Source organism: Echinops telfairi, unplaced genomic scaffold (genome assembly GCF_000313985.2).
Source record: "Echinops telfairi isolate 266 unplaced genomic scaffold, ASM31398v2 ScPeMD7_7472;HRSCAF=8510, whole genome shotgun sequence".
NCBI classification, from domain to species: domain Eukaryota; kingdom Metazoa; phylum Chordata; class Mammalia; order Afrosoricida; family Tenrecidae; genus Echinops; species Echinops telfairi.
In genome coordinates, this window is record NW_022111376.1 from 6,509,236 (window position 1) to 6,527,993 (window position 18,758).

Below are 18,758 nucleotides of genomic sequence, written 5' to 3' on the forward strand. Positions count from 1 at the left end.
GAAGGGGCTTTCTCCACCCTCCACCTTCACTATAGCCACCCTTCCCACAATGCAGTTTTCAATGTGATTGATGCTCTTGGTAAAGAAGGCTTCTAGATTTGTGAGGAGGAGAATGACAAGGGAATGAATGCTTTTTCTTGCCCACAAAGTATCTGGTGGGAGGATGAATGTCTGAGCCCAGCCTCAGAGGAGCCTTCTGCCGGGGTGAAAGCTGATCTCCAAGACACAGATGCCATTCTGTCATTGTCGTTTGCTAACACCAAAGTGAAAAAAGAATCAGTGTTTAATTATAAGAAGATGGCTGTGCGAGACAAAAGGAGAAACAACAGCAAGGACGACACCAACAGTGGCACATTTAGTTTGCCAGTTGAGTAACAGAATACCGACAACTGGCTCAACATGTTCCCCAACAGAATTGAGTTTGGGGCCAAGGAGTCAACCCATTGACTTGATACTGGGTAGCGACAGCATCTCACTACATGTTCTCTCAATGGGGATAGTGATGCTTCTCTTAACAGGCAGATCCATTGCCTGACTCAGTCCCCCCCAGTGATCCAATTTAGTTCTCTCGCCCACCAACTCATGCAAGTGAACTTGATCATGTCCTTTGAGAAGTACATTGGGCTTCAGTCTCACAGCTTATCACTTCTGCCTTTGTAAAGACTTCAAACTCCAACTTTGAATTCTGGGATGCAAAATGGAGTTAAACAAAATCAGATCGAGATCGCTTCTGCAAAGTCATGAGGGAACAAAATCCTGCTCAGGGCTAACATGTTCAAATGATGATCCATATATTCGCCAACTCAACAAAACACACCTTGGCCAACAGCTTCTGAATTTGCAATGTGCTTGTGAAGCTTTAGACCTCTTTCTTTCATTACATGGAGAAAAAGTAGCAACAGCTAACCTGCTTTCCCAATGATGACATCCAAATACAAAGCAACTAGGACATTGCAATGAAATGATTAAGTAAGTAACAGTTTATAGGTGGGCTAAAACATGCTTATGGCTAAACTCTACCCTGAGGACCACACTAGTAAATACTTTTCAAATTAATCCTACCTACCAAACTCGGACAGTAATGTGATAAAACCACCAAAAATCCAAAGGGAATTAAAAATACAAAGTCTAGTCAACATAATACAAAATTGTCAAACTCTCTGCGGTTGGAGCTTGGTGACAAATGAAGGCATAGTGGTGGCTCTCCTTCGTCCACACTGCAGGGCTGAGATTCCCTCCTCATTTTTTCTTGCTTGGGTGAATGCTGACCATTACTCCCCACCCATTACCCTACTTCCCTATTCTTATTCCCATGTGTTCGACCAGGCTTCCTCTGCCAAGGACTAGGGAGATGCAAATCGACTTCCTTCAGAGGCAGCATCTTGCCCTGCCATCCACATGTCTCATATTCACAAACTGGGACACAAAAGAGTTAGTTGACCAAATATCTCCATCCCTGGAAGAGTTGCATACCAATGACACACATCGCCATTTGCAGTGTAATGAATAGAGTGCCTGGAAAATAGCAATGATCCTCCATCAGGAGCCTGAAAGGTATCTGTCTGTCTCCTCAGGGAGCGAATGATACATTCTCCTCCATGGCTAACTGGGTGTTAAGCTGCCTTTTTAAGTGGGTCTGCCAAATAATCAGGTGGTGATCGTGAGCTCAACTGTCAGACTTGATCATTGTGCTGCTGATTGAACACACACGTCACCCTCACGCTTCAGGAGTGACATTAGGCAGTAGGATGACCTACCACCTCCCTATTGCATGCAAAGTCAATGTTAACTGGCTGAAACTACTAGAGCTACAAGCACAAGGTATTATGCTTGTTTCCCAGGGAAACTGTGCCTAACACTTGATTGTCTAGTTTGTGGAGATTGATTTTCAAGATTTACTCCTAAGTAGAAGGAATAAAATGGTCTGGGTTGGATTTATAAGTCAAGCCCAGTGGACTTCATTGGCTGGAATAGCCAGGAGCTTGACCTGGTAAGCCATGGAAAACAAAGAGAGAACTTGAGTCACTGCAAAAACATCAGCTTAAGTTTGATATGTGACACCCACAGCTGTGAAATCAATGACTTGGGTGTTCATAGTCTTCCACGTTATTGTTTTCCTCATGTAAGAGGCTTAGACAGGATTCTCTTGTATTTAAATTGTGTGTGTGTGTGTGTGTGTGTGTGTGTTAGAGGCGGCAAAAGTAAAGCTCAACCACAGTGGGTGCGGAGTTCAGCTGCTGGGATATTCGTATCAGTCACCTCAACAACATGGCTTTAGCCATTAGAGTATGATTTCTACCACAAAGGGTCGTAAACTCAAAGATGTCCAGAGCAGAGCTCAAGTGTGACTCTTTTGCAATGGGGGAAGCATCCGATCTTGACAATGAGAGTGCAAGGTGGCCAACCACTTGCTGTTCCAATCACAGACTTGCATGACTTGCTTTAAAAAAAATCATACAAGTTTGCATCTTTAATGTGCATGTATCTATTATTTATCTGGCCATGACTCAGTGAATAGAATTCAAGAACTCAGTAGATTAAAGGCTATGCGGAATTATATGCTGGCAGGTTATTACAATGAATTGACATCTGGATAGTGTTCACTGCACATGGGTGACTCTTCTGGTGAGCTGGAACACCCAAGATGGTATTTACATTGTGATTTTTAGGGACCTCACATGAAGGGAGGTGGCCCAGATTGGGTGGGGATGGATAATCACAAGGGATCGAGAGATCTCTACAAATCATATGACTGCCTCATAATCTTCAGTGTACTTTGCAAGTACCCAAGCTGCCCTACTCCCCCTAAGGCTTTCTCTATTTTTTTTAAAGGCTAGCTACTACTTAGAGTTAAGTGTTTTCTTTGGAATTTTCATGGAACTGTTTCATGCTAATAAAAAATGTCATAGAATCAGTGATTGTATTTCAGTCAAAAATGAATGAGCCAAAAGGAAAGAAAGAAAATAAAAAGGAAAGAAGTATGAAAGAAAGAAAAGAAGCCATGTAAAATATGGATAATAATTGGGGAAGTCCAGATTTTAAAATTGCTAAGAAATAAATTGTATATTCTTGCCTCGAAGCAGTGACAACTTGACTTTTGTTTCCACGGATTTTAGCAAAATAAAATGGATAAACCCTACTCATGGCTGATTTGCCCACCAACTTCAAAGGACATAGAAGTGTGAATTCCTTGTGGCCACTTTTTCAGACCACTCCTATCTTCCATCTCTTCCTGGAGGGTAACATGTTGGCTACTAGGGCAAACATTCATTTCACTGCTCCTTAAAAGCAGAGCTTGGCAAAGAGAGAATCCCAGACAAGGACTTAAGCTTCAAATCATGGAGTTCAGAACACAATGCCTTAGAAGTGTCTAAATTAATGGCACCATTCTTTCTCATTATTACAACTTTAAAAATGGGCAACCAGGAAGGGATGCTAACAAACAAGGCCTTGGTTGCCTGGTATAGCATCTCCTTAAGAGTGGCATTGCTCTGCTGATTTGTTGTCTGAACACCTCACTATTGCTACAGCCTCTAGCCACTGGGTTTGGGCAATGGAAATTCTCACCTGAAGATTGAGTCTGTGGAAAGAACAAAAGTTAAACAATGGATTCTAAAGTATGTTCTTTTCTGGACATGAGAGTATAGTTTGGGAATGAGCTATGGCTGAAAATTTTAATCTGCGTAGGTCCTTTGTGTCTAAGTTGTCATAGATGGGTAAAACATTTTGTTTCATTTCTCAGGAATTTGTTATCATCACAAGTGCTCTCCAGTCTTTGGGTAGTGTGGACTGACACTGTAGGAACCGTGTCATTCCATGACGCACAGAAGGATGATGGGGTCTGAAGAATACTTATAAAATGCTGGGAAACGACTAGGTTTTAAGAAAACACAGGCAGCTCTCAAGTTGTAGTGTCCACGTACAATGACTTCTGTTTTTCACAGATAAAGAAGCATTAAAAACAAACATAATCCAAGAGAACTTTCCCAAATGAGTGAAGTTCCACCAGTCGGTACTGGTAGAGGTAGTGATGGGTGATGTGAGAAATGGAGAATACCCACTACAACAAGTGGGCGTCGATGCGCAGCCAACACAGTCCCTGACGAACGTAGCGGACAAGATTGGTCATGCTGCTGTGCTGGGTCAGAGGCCCCATCAACGTGTCCAGGTCACCAAAGAATTCTGAAAATAAGAGCAGACTTTGGTCAAGCCTTTGAATAATATGATACAAATGTGTTGCTAAGTGGTCTTCACAGAACCACAGAAACACATGAGCATTGGGAAAGCTATTTGTTTGCAGTTCTGTTCATTCATCCATTGATTCAACAACCATTTATAGAGTTGCCTACTAAGGGACCAAAATGCCATATGTATTTTAATCTGTCTTTAGCTGCCAAAACTCAGCAGCCTGAATGATACTTGTAGGTGTTCTTGCGATTAATAAAACATAAATTCATTTAAATCCCTTAGTTAATTCCTAACAATTTTAAACCATTTTTATTGTATGAGAGAACTTCAAAAAGTTTGTGAAAAATGGAATTTAGAGAGAATGGAATATTTCTTCTTTATAAAAAAGCATTTTTTAGGGGGGGCTCATACAACTCATCACAATCCATACATACATACATACATTGTGTCAAGCACATTTGTACATTTGTTGCCATCCTCATTTTCAAAACATTTGCTTTCTACTTGAGCCCTTGGTATCAGCTCATTTTTCCCTTCCTCCCCCGTGAACTCTTAAAAATTTATAAATTATTATTTTTTCATTTCTTACACTAACTGATGTGTCCCTTTACCCACTTTTCTTTTGTCCATCTCCCTGGGAAGGGGTTATAGGTAGGTCATTGTGATCGGTTTCCCCTTTCTCCCCCCACCTTCTGGTATGGCTCCTCTCAATATTGGTCCTGAGGGGTTTATCTGTCCTGAATTGCCTGTGTTTCCAGCTCTTATCTGTACCCATGTACATGCTCTGGTCTAGTCAGTTTTGTAAGGTAGAATTGGGGTCATGATAGTGGGGGGGGGGGCAAGCATTAAAGAAATAGAGGAAAGTCGTATGTTTCATCGGTGCTACACTGCATCCTGACTGGCTCGTCTCTTCCTTGTGACCCTTCTGTAAGGGGATGTTTAATTGCCTACAGATGGCCTTTGGGTCTCCACTATGCACTCCCCCTCATTCACAATGATATGATTTTTTGTTCTGGATCTTTGATGCCTGATACCTGATCCCACTGAAACCTCATGATCACATGAGCTGGCGTGCTTCTTCCATGTGGGCTTTGTTGCTTCTCAGCTACACGACCGCTTGTGTTTACCTTCAAGCCTTTAAGACTTTTGATAGCCGGGCAACATCAGCTTTCTCCACCACATTTGCTTATGCACCCACTTTGTCTTCAGTGATCGTGTCCGGAAGGTGAGCATTATGGAATGCCAGGTTAATAGAAAAAAGTGTTCTTGAGTTGAGGGAGTACTCGAGTAGAGGCCCAATGTCCATCTTCTATCTTAATACTAAACCTATATATATATATATATGTACATAGATCTATTTCCCCATCATCATATAAATATATTTACATATGTACATGCCTGTATTTAGACCTCTAAAATACCCTTTGCTTCCTAGTGCTTTCTTCTATTTCCTTTTACTTTCCTCTTGTCCCACTATCATGCTCAGCCTTCTTTGGGTTTCAGTAATTCCTCTCAGTTATATTGCCCTTGATCAAGCCCTATACCCGCTTCGCCATTGATTTTTGGGTCACTTGTTCTCTTGTCCCTGGGTTTGTTAACACCACTTTCTTTCCCCCTGCATCCCCCTCTCTCGTGTCCCCCCAGAACCATCGTTCCCGTTGTTTTCTCCTCCAGATTGTTTATACCACCTATCTTATCTAGATAGACATGTAGAGACAATAATATACACAAAAACAAGACAGCAAAACAAAGCAACAAAAGAAAACAACAACAAAACCAATGACAAAAAGAATGGGATATTTCCACGAACTTTTTGAAGACCCACTTATATATTTTCTCGGACAATGGAATATAAAAATACATTGCAATCCTGTGGAGGTTTATGGTGAGTGTGTGTAATAAGCAAGGATATATGTATGTGTATAAATAGATGTTGTCATCAGATGTTGTGGAATAAGTTCTGATTCAAGGAGATCCTTTGTTCAAATAGAACAAGACACTGCCATGTAGGTCCTTCATAATCTTCACAATTGTCATTACATTTGAGCCCATTATTGCAGCCATTGTGTCAATCCATCTCACTCAGGGTCGTCTTCTTTTCCCCTGCGCCGCCATCTCACCAAGTAGGATGTCCAAAGCAGGTGAGACAGCATTTCACCATCCTCCTTTCTAAGGAGCAATCTAGGTGTATGTACTTTATTCAAGATAGATTTGTTTGTCTTTCTGACTGTCCATAGTACTTTCAATGTTCTTTGCCAGCACCATAATTCAAATGCACAATAGTTCTTTGATCCTGTTTATTCCATGTCCAACTTTCACATGCATATGGAATACCATGTCTTGTGTCAGGTATACCTTAGTTTTCAATGTGATAGCATTATGCTTCAACATTTTAAAGAAGTCTTGTGCATCAGATTTGCCTCAGACAGTGCATCATATGCTTTCTTCACTGGTGTTTACAGTAGTGTTGACTGTGGATTCAAGTAAAATGAAATCTTTGACAACTTCAATAGTTTCTGCCTTTATCATCTGGTTGTCTATTTGTCCAGTTGTGAGGGATTTGTTTTTCTTTATATTGAGGTGTAACTAATACTGAAGGCTGAAGTCTTTGCTATTCACCAGTAATTGCTTTCTCACTTTCATTATTAATAGATGTTGTTAGGTGCTGTAGAGTTGGTTTCTACTCATTAAGATCCTAGGTACAAGCGAGCAAAACACTGCTTGGTCCTGTGCCAAATCACAATTGTTCTAATGATTGAGTCCATTGTTGCAGCTGCTGGGTCAATTAATCTCATTGAGGGCCGTCCTCTTTGTCGCTGACCCTCTACTTTACCAAGCATGACAACTTTCTCCAGGGACTGGTCTCTCCTGGCAACATATGCAAAGTACACGAGAGGAAGTTTCACTATTGTTGACTCTTAGGAGCATTCTGGCTGTACTTCTTCCAAGACAGATCTGTTTGTTCTTTTGGCAGTCCACAGTACTTCAATATTTTCCTCCAGCACCACAATTCAAATGCATCTGTTCTTGTACGACCTTCCTTATTCAGTGTTCAACTTTCACATGCATATGCGGCCATTGAAAAGATCATGGCTTGGGTCAGGCACACCTTAGTCTTCAAAGTGACAGCCTTGTTTTTCAATACTTTAAAGATGTTTAATGCAGCAGATTTGCCCAATGTGATGCATTGTTTGTTCTCCTGATTACTGCTTCCAGGAGTATTGATTATGGGTGCAAGCAAGACAAAATCCTTGACAATGTCAATCTTTTCTCCATTTACCATGATCTATTGGTTCAGTTGTGAAGATTTTGGTCTTTTTGACATTGAGTTGTGGTCTCTTCTGAAGGCTGAGATCTTTGATCTGCATCAGCAAGTGCTTTAAGTCCTCCTCACTTTCAGCAAACAGGGCTGTGCCATCTGCAGATTGCACATTGCGAACATCCTGTACCCAGTCCTGATACCCATTTTTCTTCATATAACTCCAGCTTCTTTGAATATTTGCTCAGCATACCGATTGAATAAGTATGGTAAGAGGATATAACCCTGACACATGCCTTCCATGATCATAAACCATATGCAGTGCATCCTTGTTCTGTTCACACAACTGCCTCTTGATCCATGTACAAATGCCACATGAGCACTGCCCTGCGATTTCCATTCTTCTCAAGTTTATCCATCGTTTGTTATAGTCCACAGAGTCGAATGTCTTAGCACAGTCACTAAAGCACAAGTAAGCATATCTTCGGGATTTTGTGAGGTCAGTAATGATATCGCTATGGATGTATAAATACATTTATGTTGCTGTTGTTCGGCGCTCTCAAGTCGGTTCCCACCCACAGCGACCCTCTGCACAACAGAAGGAATCTCGGCCCAGTTCTCGCACCATCCTCATAATTCTTATGGTTGAGTCCTTTGTTGCAGTCATTGTGTCAGTCCATCTTGTAGAGACACATATAGAAAGCTGCAGTGCTCTTTGTTGACACCAACAGAGGAGGCCAACTCCATCATGAGGAAATCATGCTTGTGCTGGCTTGGGGTGAGGACGCTGGTGGGGGAAACTACAGATTGCCCTGCAGTGGTGTGGATGCTCTCTTGCCTTATTGGAAAAATTTCCATGTGTAGGTTTCATGGACTTGATTATTTCACTGAAAAATACAGCTGTCCTTCATGTTCTGCATAACACATAGGCCTGTTCCCTTAAGTATCCACTTCATTTGACTATGTGATACTTCTTAAGCTGTGTTATGCAATAAGAAAATAATTTCTGCTGATAAAGGAATAAATGATTCTTGGCATCTACTATGTTTCCTGATTTAATTCAATAGTAGGGAAATGTTAAAGGACCTAGTCATTGTTGAACGAATGGAAGCCTCCTGCGAGCCAGGACATCCTCTGAGTATTCTACACAGTGTTCTCTGTGGCATTCTTAACTACAGATCAGATCTCCGTCCTAATAATGGTTTCAAGTAAGCAGTGTAAGTAGTTAGGGTGGGAGAGTGTGAGCATTCTAGATCCAATACCGGAACCGTATGCAGTATGACATTTGCAGTTCTGTGGCATGGGATGGTGGAGGCACAGGCATCTTATACATTGAGACCCAACCTCATCCATCTTCATGGCATCACTGAGTGGGCAAGGTTCAGATACACGGTTGACTCCGGTGGTATGCAGAAAGGAAACTCCTAGTTTCCCATTTCTATATGGACAAGACAAATGTGAGGAAAATCTTCAAATGCAAGCAGATCAGAAATGAGAAGCACGTGAAACTCCAGAGTATTCCAAACTAGGTCCTCTCCCAAGTCTAGTGAAAAGCTGCATGGCAGCATTAGCAGGGCATATTTTCTCTCCTCTAGTGGAATGACAGAGTTGTTTGGATTCCGTATTCAATACCGACACACCATCTCACCCTAACATTGGCAAGGCTACTGCACTGTTCTTGGAAGGATCTTCAGTTGATTTAGAAGGGATGGATGGCTTGAACAGATTTTGAAAATGGATGTAATTCTGAAGGGAAGCCATAAATATTTAATCACTTTCTTTGAGTTACCCACAAAAAAAAAGGAGCCAGGAAAAGGGTAGAGGCAGACAAGCTCAGCATGTTTTCCAGAACCCTTGTGTGAGCCTGGTTCTCTGGGCCAGGTTTTCTCTAAATGTCCAGGTACCTAGAAAAGACTTGCCCGTTACTCAGGTCACTGAGGGCACCATCTCACTGATGGTCTCTGAGGACCCAGGGTTTATTTTGTTCTCTAGATAGGCATTGTAACCAGATGGTTAAGAGTTCAGATTCTAGAAACAGATCTAGATTCAATTCCTATTCCCCACATTAAAGAGCTGTGAAATCAAGGGTGAGTTTATTGCCCTCACTAAGCCTCATCTATAAAGTTCGGGTAAATTCAACAATAAATGATAAAGGAAATAGTGCATATACCTGGCATATAGCAGGGGTTTAGATGCTATCGATGATCGTGCAAATGAATGCATAGACAAATGCAACATATACATGCAAATAACTGAGAGTCATTGTGAGTTTAGAGCTGGATTGTGAGTTAAAGTCCCATGTTATGGAGAGGGCTTTCATAGCCACAGAGAGCATGAACTAGAGTTACCAGTTGCTCTTGACTTAAGTCCAACCCATGGCGCCTCCATGGGGGTCCGAGTGCTCCATATGGTTTTTAAAGGCTGGATTTTCAGCAGTAGAATGCCAGGCCTTTCTTTCAAGTTGCCTCTGGGCAGACTCGAACCTCCAACCCCTTCTTAGGTGAGCAGCCACCCAGGGACTCCTCAATTATATAGATACATTATGGGTGAAGAATGCTTCTTAGAAGCAAGGATGATGAAACTTTGGGCATGTTCTCAGGAGAGACCAGTTTTGGGGAAGTCTATCATCATGTTTGGTACAGTGGAGGGGCAACGAAAAAGAAGAAGGTCCTCAAGGAGATGGATTGATAGTATGGCTGCCACAATGGGCTCAAGCATAGAAATAATTGTGAGGATGGGGCAAGACCAGGCAGTGTTTTGTTCTGTTGTGCATAGGGTTGCTATGGGCCGGAGCCCATTCAATGGCACCTAACAACAACATGGGCTGAGGAAAGAGAGGAAACATTTGTAGGGTGTCTCTAATATTGTCTACTAGGTACTTTATGTGTGTCATTGCATCAACCAATCTCTATAATCCTTCTGGGTGAGTTTTATCATCATCATTACAAGTACTATATGGATGAGAGCTTGGTGGTGGCCAAAAGAGTTTAAGATTGTCCATGGCTGGGAGATAAACTAGGCTATGGGGTCCAGGGAGCCCCACCCCCCACCTCCGAATCCCCCCCATCCCGCAACACACACAGGAAGGAGCACTCGTTGGGATGTCCACCTTTATGAGGTCAGCAGGTCCAACCGGATTCCTAGAAAGCCGCTGACTGCTTAGGTCCTGGCCCTCTCCCTGTAGTCCCTGCACCGTGTAGATTGCTAATGCCTCCCTGTGTCTGATCAAACAAATTCACTATTCCCAGCTGCTGGGAGTCTGATTCTGAAAAAAACCCTGTCTGTCTCCACCTTGAATGAAGTGGTGTAGTCTGTGACTTGTGATTCTGAATTCGCCAAGCTGGATGAATGGTTGGAGCAAATACACTGTGTATTTCTTTGTCCCATCTTCTACAGGACAGCGAGGCTCCCTTGTGAGCCCGAGGCAGGGCTTGTCTCTGTATTTCTTTCATAGCAAACCTCACGTATTGCCTTGATGAGGGCCCTGATCCCAGCTGTCAGAGTGAGGAACACCAAGGGAGCTTTGGCCCTTGATTCCCAATGGACTCTGTGGAGCGGATGTTTCCAATGAAGATAGAATCCTGAATCCAAGCTCATCTCTCGAAAAAGATGCGATTAAAGTTGACATCAGAAGCCAACAGGATCTTAATTAGTTTGCAAATCATTCCTTGTCTCTTTGACTCTGTCTGCATTGATCCTCATTCTTGAGTGGAATACTGAACTAGTTATCTGCCAACACATCACCCTTCAGATCCGTTTCAGCTCTACCAGAGAACAAAATCCAAGAGCTTTCACTCTCAGCAAAAATGGGTCACCGTGTCAGCCTAAAGCTAACTCTCCCTTCCCTCATCTAAGCCCTGGCCATCAGAGAGACAGACAAGGCCACCACCGAGAGTCAAGTTCTTCAAAGCACAACTGACTCCATGGTGCTCTAAGAAAGAGGAGTTGAGTGGGTGAGCATACCTTTGTTCTCTCGTGTCAGCTTATCGGCCATATCCCAGTGTTCGTAGCCTCTTAACACGTTGCTAGTGATGTTGACATGGCTGGCAGCCATGTGGTGAATGCGCTGGGGAATGGTGACTGGGCCATTGTTACAGTTCCCCATCGTGTTGATGGGAGAGATGTTGTTGACAGACGCTGGTGACGGAGTGTTCCTGGGGGAATGGAAATAAAGGGGCCATGTTAGGGTGGTGGCAAAGAGCCACATCTGGGTTCTAGCTGCCCTCGTAATATTGGTGGCATCTCAGTAGAGAAGGCTAGCATGGTGTACAGACAGACATGAAGCCCCAGTGGAGTGAGGCTTGTTCCCACATCTCCCTGACTCCTTGGAGGGGAACATACTAGAACTTTCATTAACACCATAGCATTCTTTGGAGGCCCTGGTATAGAAAGAGCAAACTGATTACCACGCCACATCTTCTTTAACTGACCAACACCCCCAGACCTCCCTGGCCAACCTGCAGAGTGAGGCCCCTTCTGTTTTCTTTGGAAAAAAAGCCTGGTAATCTACCAAAAAAAAGCAGCCCCTGAAAATCCCCAGTTCGACTCTGACCCACTTGGAATTACCTTGAGTCAGAGTTGACGCCCAGGCAGTGGGTTTGGTTTTGTTTCCTCTCTCTCTCCTTTCCCAACATTCAACACCACCCTTGACATCCCCGATGCTTCTTTGGTTGGGAAATGCCAGCACTGGGTTTCTCTGGTGTGAAGTCTACCTTTAAGTAGCTGGAACAAACCTTGTGATAGTTTAGAGTAGGGGTGTCAAACTGGCGGCCCCCGAGGTCATTTTTTGTGGCCTACCAGGCTCTGAAATCAAATGTAACGAGGGAATTGTGTGTACGGTATTGCCTCGATCTCCCCTAAGCACTTTTTTCTTCATAACAATTTTTTTCTATTTTCATTTTATTTCAGAGCATCATGGCCCACAGAAAATGACCTTGGGGGCCCGCCAGTTTGCCACCCTTGGTTTAGAGAAACAAACAGCTCAGTGGGAGCTCTACCTACTCCCACAGTGGCAACTGCTAATTCGAAAACAGTCGGAGGACCCATCATGATCTCTTCGAAACATATTTGGTGAACACCACTAAGCCAGTGTGCTCCCAGGCATGGCAGTCAGCGAAGTGAAATCCCTCCCAAACTCCCAAGGAGCATCTGTCTCAGCTAAGGGGTCCAGGGTACAGCAGTGTTCACTAATGACAAAGCAGCCAGGAATGGGTTCCTTTGCTGGGGCATGTTGCAAGTGCTATTTTTCAGTCTTTTTCCCTAGTGGTGATCTTTAGCGCTGAAATGTCAGTTTATGGAAAGAAAAGAATATGTTCTCCTTTGTAATCCCCACAGAGCTGTCACGTGCCACCTATGCTAACAGTGGGCCCTGGGGTGCGGGGAAAGGAGTCCTGGGACCCCAGAAGCCCTGATTTCATCCTGTTCCCTCATTGGGCCTGGCAGGCTTCTACTCGAAGAAAGGGTTAGAGCCAAGGAGTTCAATGATGTCCAGAAACCCGAGGGACAACGAGTGCCTTCTCTTTACCACTTATACCTTGACAGTCCCTTTTTCGTTTAGAACACTGAAGTCTTATTGACGGGGCTACAGTGTAAACCACTAGGCCTCGTCCTTCCCATTAAAGACAAAACAAACCCCAAATACGGTTGAGTTGACCCTCAACTGGGTTTCTGAGTCTGTTCATCTTTAAGGGACCAGACAGCTGAATCTTTCTCCTGAGGAGTGGCTGGTGGCTTTGAACTAGCAACCCAAAGACTAACACATAGTGACCCTGGGGCTCTTTCCTTGCCATCGAAGGCCCAAACCCAATGCCACGGAGTCAACTCTGACTCATACTGACCCTTGTTAGGGTTTCTGAGGCTTTCTAAATCTTTGTGAGAGTGGGCAGCTTCACTTTTCTCCCTCAGAGCAGTTGCTGGGTTTGAACTACTGGACTGACGGTTAGCTTATCTGACAAATACCAGAGATACACATGCAGAGACAGGAAACGCCTCCTCCGGACTTCCTCAGAACTTCCTGACTCCACACCACAGCTTCTAGGCCCTACCTAACTCTACCAGCACATTTGACTGCCACTGAGTCCAACAGACAGCCTCGGAGCGACTGGTGGAGCTGAACTGCCAACCTTGTAGTTAGCAGCCCAGATACTTAACCCACAGTGCCACCAGGGCCCCTTCCCAAACACTCACTAACTGCCATACAGTCAGTACCAACTCATGGCAACCCTATAGCACAAAGACTTCAAAATCAGGCCACGGGAAGCTGTGATTCCATTGTGCCTCAGAGGCGCACATTTTAGGTCAGGCTATTTTAGTATTAATATAAAAATCATCATGAAGGCGCAGATAATTGGCTGACTAAGTGCCTTCACATTTTCAGAACTATTATGCCTTAGGTTTTATTAAACAGCACTTACCATATATCAATGAATATTTCATTGGTCTTTCATTACTGAGTGAATCATTGAAAACCCACTGCAGTGGAGGTTAACTGGGCTCGGCCTCCCTCAAATGGCACCGGGCTTGCCATCTCATTAGCGGACATGTTTTATGGCCGTCGTCTGGCTGCAAGATCAAACAGCCGGAGGATTTGGTGTGGCATCATTTTGTAACTTCGCTGGCTTGCTGGGAGCTGACGCATGCCTGCACCGTAAAGCAGCCTCCTCTCCTAAGTTGTCATTGCCAAATATTTGGGCTCCGTTCAGTCCCTTGTTTTCAGGGGGGAAACACACAAAACAGCCATTTTCGTGAGATACTTACTTTCCATTGCCGACCCACGGAGATGGTATCTGAGCAACTTTGGAAGCATTTTGCTAAAAGAGAGGGAGAGAGAGAGAGGGAAATAAGGACATCTAATTTGCGTTTTATTAATTCAGAAACAGATGGAAGTGTGATTTCGAGCACATTAATATTGATTGCAGCATTTCCGGAGGCCTCCTGTTCCGTTTGCGGCGCCGGGATGGATGTGTACGTCAGCACGCCCCGACACACTCGAGGAAAATAGCTGGTTAGGATAATGAGTGGGCTGCAATCAGGACCATGAAAGTCACTTGATGAAAGATCTTATCTGCGAACAGGCCCAGAGAAATCAGACTCGGTTCTCCAAGAAGTGGTTTAATTATCCCTCGTCTGAAATTTATGCTGCAAAACAAGCTCTTCAGAGCACACAGGAAAGCTTTTCACCTTCGTGCAAGTTGCAAACTTTTTTTCTGGGATGGGGGTCAGGGTAAGGGTGTTATGTGGGAGCGAGTCCTTTGCTAACTCTGAGTGTGCTGGGCCAGGACCCGGCAGCCACAGCTGGGCCAAATCAAAGCTCAATGCCATGAGAGCCAATGGTAGCAAAAACTCAGGGGCGGTTCTGCCCTGGCCTACCGGGTCGCTATGACCACATGACAAGGAGGTGCTAATACTGGTCTCTCCAGGTTGAGGGGTGCAGTTGCTTTCTCTTGTGAATAAGGTCTCTCTGGTTGAGACCAACTCAATGGCACTTAACAAGAACGACAACAGGTTGGGGTTGCCGTGCCTGCACCCCAGTGTCTGATTCGGGCACTGTCACTTAGCGTGCTGCTGTACAGCTTGTAGTTCTCATGCCCTGCCTCTTGACTTCTAGCCCGCCCACTTAGTAAATGGGGTGAGGGATGTGTGCTCCTGCAGAGGCCTGCAGATGCTCCCAGCATGCCCCAGTGCATGAGTTTCCTACAGTGACCACAAGTCCAGCAACCTCTTAGCACCTGGGGGCTTGTTAGAAATGCACATTCCCAGGCCCCAACCCAGACCCACCAACTTGGACCGTCTGGGGAGGAGTCCAGTTCTCTGTGTTCATGAACCATCCAGTGTGAGAAGCACCTTGCTGGAGCAGAATCGGGGCGCGAACATGTGAAGGGAAGGGCAGCTTTTGTATTTAATCCCCTTGGTCGCTTTTGGTTCATTCCATATAGTTGTGGGACTTTCTCTCTCTCTCTCTCTCTCTCTCTCTCTCTCTCTCTCTCTCAGTCCTTCACCTGTGCCCAACCACGGAGTCTTCTCCACCCACCTCCGGCCCTGGGTGAGGATGTTTGATGGAAACTCGCAATTTCAATCATTTCAAACAACTGCTTTGTCTCAATTTAGCTACGAGGACTCATGCATTTTCTTTCTTATATGGTGGTGGGGGGGGGTCCTTTTCAATAGAAGAAGCATTGAACTTCCCCAAGTCTGAGTCATAGCCAGTGTTGGGGGAAAGAAGCAGCAGAAGTCCCATGAACCCTTAAGCCACTATGCCTGGGACCAGCCAAGCAGCAGGCTGGGGCTCGCACGCACTATCTATGCTGGTTCTTTACCACCTTCAACATTGCATGGTTGGCTATCGGTTTAGGCTTGCACAAATTGGTTTAATGAATGATGGATTACCTTTGATGATCAAGGAAGTTATGATAAAGTGCAACAACTGCACTCTAACCACCTCACACATACACACACACACCCACTACCACTGCTAAAGGCCAAAGGACTTCCAGGGGGTAAAGATGTCTTCCTAAAGATGCATGGTGGCTCCAGTGGTCCCTCTTGGTTTAACAGGAAGGATCCTGGTCCCACACACAATGGCTCAGCCCACGTGGAGTACACCAGGCAGGGCAGGATGAAACACAGAGCCCTGGGCTGTCTGTACTCTAGAAGTTGATTAGGGCCATTGGTTCAGTGTGAGAAAATAACCAGGGAAGCAGGCTCCATCTCATTCCAGAGAACCAAATCGAACAAGTAGGCTCTCTGCTGAGTGCTAAATGAAGAGATGGGAGGGCCAGCCTTTGGGAACAATCCTTTGTCATTGGCCTTTTTTTAAAAAAATTGCTGTAAAAACACCTTTGCCATTTTTAATCTGTCCAGCTCCGAGATTTTGATTGTATTCGCCATGTTGTTCAATCATCGCCACGATACATTTCCCAAACTCCCTCTCATTCTGAACTGCAACTCAGTGTCTCTTAAGCAATAACTTGGCTCTCCCTCCCCTTGCCCTTGGTCACGCCTAAGAAGCTTTGATCCCTGCATTTGGTCAAGTGACATTTCACAACTTGTCTAGTATGTCTTGTTAATGGTTTGATTTCCCTTCCACCTCTCAAGTCCACAAAATAAGGATTACCTTAAAATACTCCATCAGTGATCGAGAGTATTTCATAGCATGGTCCTTCTTCAGTTTGAACATTCTCAAGTAAAGCAGTGACAGGCAGCGGTAGCTGTGGAGTGGAGGAAGGGCTGGCGTTACTATTCGTGAAGAATGACACCTCTCAATTCTACCCAAAATGCTGACACCTGTGTGTGTCTCCTTGGAAGAGGTAGATTCAGGAACACACACATCGCGTTGATTTATTTATGTTTAATGGAAGGAAGATATATTCCAATTCCATCTTGAGAAGGATCTCAATTAGGAAGCTGCACGTGTGGCTGCCAACTGAATAACCCCTTTCATGATCCTCTAATAGTTTAATAGAAAACACAAATATGGGGTTAGGGTAAGCAACTTAAGATGGGCTGGTGTTTCCAAACCCTTCTGCCCCATCCCATGTTTCCTTGGGGCCTCCGTGGGACTCACCACAATACCGCCAGCTTTTTGTCCCCATCCGAAGCCAAGGGGCTGGCAAAGTTTTTCAGCCTCATTGCATACCTGTGAGGAGGAAGCAAGCGAGAAAGTAGAGAATTAGAATGTCCCTCAGCAAGTCCCAAATCCATTTGCATTTGGATTGGCACAAGAGGTAGCCCCAAACTTGCTGTGGGTGGAAAGGCTGGCTACGAGCAAGTGGACAAAAGCTCTTCTGAAACTCATGATCAAAGCCCTGCCACCTGGTGACTTGGGTCTGGGACGACGCTGTGGGATTATTATTTTGTGTGTGTGTGTCAATGCTGGCTAAATACTGTTTCTAAACTCCTCTCCCTAAACAGCCTTGCTCATTTTCAGTAAGCGGTAAACAGAAATGCCAGTCTCAGTTCCCTTTATGACAGATGAGGTAAATCATACACAACGCTGCCTTACCCGAGCCAGGGAGACCTCAATCACCCAGTTAGAAGGTCTGTTCTAATTGGCTCTGGTTTCGGACACATTCCTACAGAAAGCGCTGTGGTTTTCTTAAAAGGCAGGGTGATTTCACAGCGTTTTAAGGCCAAGCACCCTTAATTTATAGTGCTTGTATGTTTTGTCTTTCCATCCCCTTTAATTGTTACTGTTCCACGCTGTGGGGATAAAAGGTTGAGTATTTTCCCTTTTTCCTTCCTTCTAACTGAGCACATTCCATTCTGGGCATTTAGGCTCTTGAAAATCAATTTATTGAATAAAATCATTGTCTGAGCTTTAATGCAATTTCACAGGTTCTTGCAGGAGAATAAGTAATGGGATTCAGTGTTGCATAAGGAAGTCGGATGTGTGCAGGCGGTGGAGAGCCGCAGGAACCTCCTCCTTGCAGCAGCCCCTCCCCCAGTGGCCATCCAAGACCACCCCCACCCCACCCCCGCGTCCTCCTTAGGACACCAGTTCTGTGATATGAACATTTTCAAACAAAAGGACCGGCACCTTGCTGTGAGTCCCTTCTGTTGTTGCAATGTCAGGCCAAGGGGGGTTATGATATAATAAATCTAACTCTGTTTGACATCTGGATCACTGGGATGACTAGTCACTGGGATGGCCCGCTTGTTTTCACAAGTACACTTTCTACTGGAGATTCCCCAGGCTCTGAAAAACTATAATTACTTGAACAAAGAAAATGGGCGCTCTCTCTGTAGCTGGCACTCTGTCGGGGGAGAGAGTAATAAAACTCTCTTCAGCATAATATTGCACTACTAAAAACTATGTTCCCATTACAATCATCCTCTAATTGCTGCCGCCTTCACTGTGACTTGCTAGTGCAGCTTCCACTGCTTAAATGGACCAGAAGACCTAGTAATGTTCCTTCATTTTATTCCCAACGGAAATTTCCCTCATTAAAAGGGATACACTCTGCACAGAAAATTAAAAAAATAAAAGTAGAGGGAGAGGACAAGCACACAGTAAATGCACGTAAAGCTGGGGCCATCTGCTTCAGGTCAGTGAATGTCTCTTCGGCTAGGACTGGCTCGTGCTGTACTTGTGATCCTAGATGGCACCCTTTCAGGAGAGAGTGGGAAGGAGAGACTGGGACTCTCCTCTACCTTATTAGGGCAAGGGAGCAAAGGTGAAGGTTGGAATAGAGCATGCGTGGAGCCCTTGACATCTCAGGACCACATTTCCTATCTGCATGAGGTCAGAGGATCATCTCCTCGTCCATGCTCCTGGCTGGTTCCTGACGCTGTGCACCAGTTACTGAAGGAGACC

At 44.5% G+C, this 18,758-nt stretch overlaps 1 protein-coding gene across 1 annotated transcript in view; it reads right to left on the reverse strand.

The window, feature by feature from the left end:
• Nucleotides 1–265: 265 nt before the first annotated feature.
• AFF2 (AF4/FMR2 family member 2) overlaps nucleotides 266–18,758 on the reverse strand; it is a 604,855-nt gene continuing 586,362 nt past the window's right edge. The window contains exons 16-20 of the mRNA XM_045285489.1: nucleotides 17,010–17,081; nucleotides 16,560–16,653; nucleotides 14,204–14,256; nucleotides 11,411–11,601; nucleotides 266–4,182 (exon numbers count right to left, since the gene is read on the reverse strand). Of these exons, the coding sequence (XP_045141424.1) occupies nucleotides 4,061–4,182; nucleotides 11,411–11,601; nucleotides 14,204–14,256; nucleotides 16,560–16,653; nucleotides 17,010–17,081 (532 nt within the window). The 3' untranslated portion in view covers nucleotides 266–4,060. The remainder of the gene's footprint in view (nucleotides 4,183–11,410; nucleotides 11,602–14,203; nucleotides 14,257–16,559; nucleotides 16,654–17,009; nucleotides 17,082–18,758) is intronic.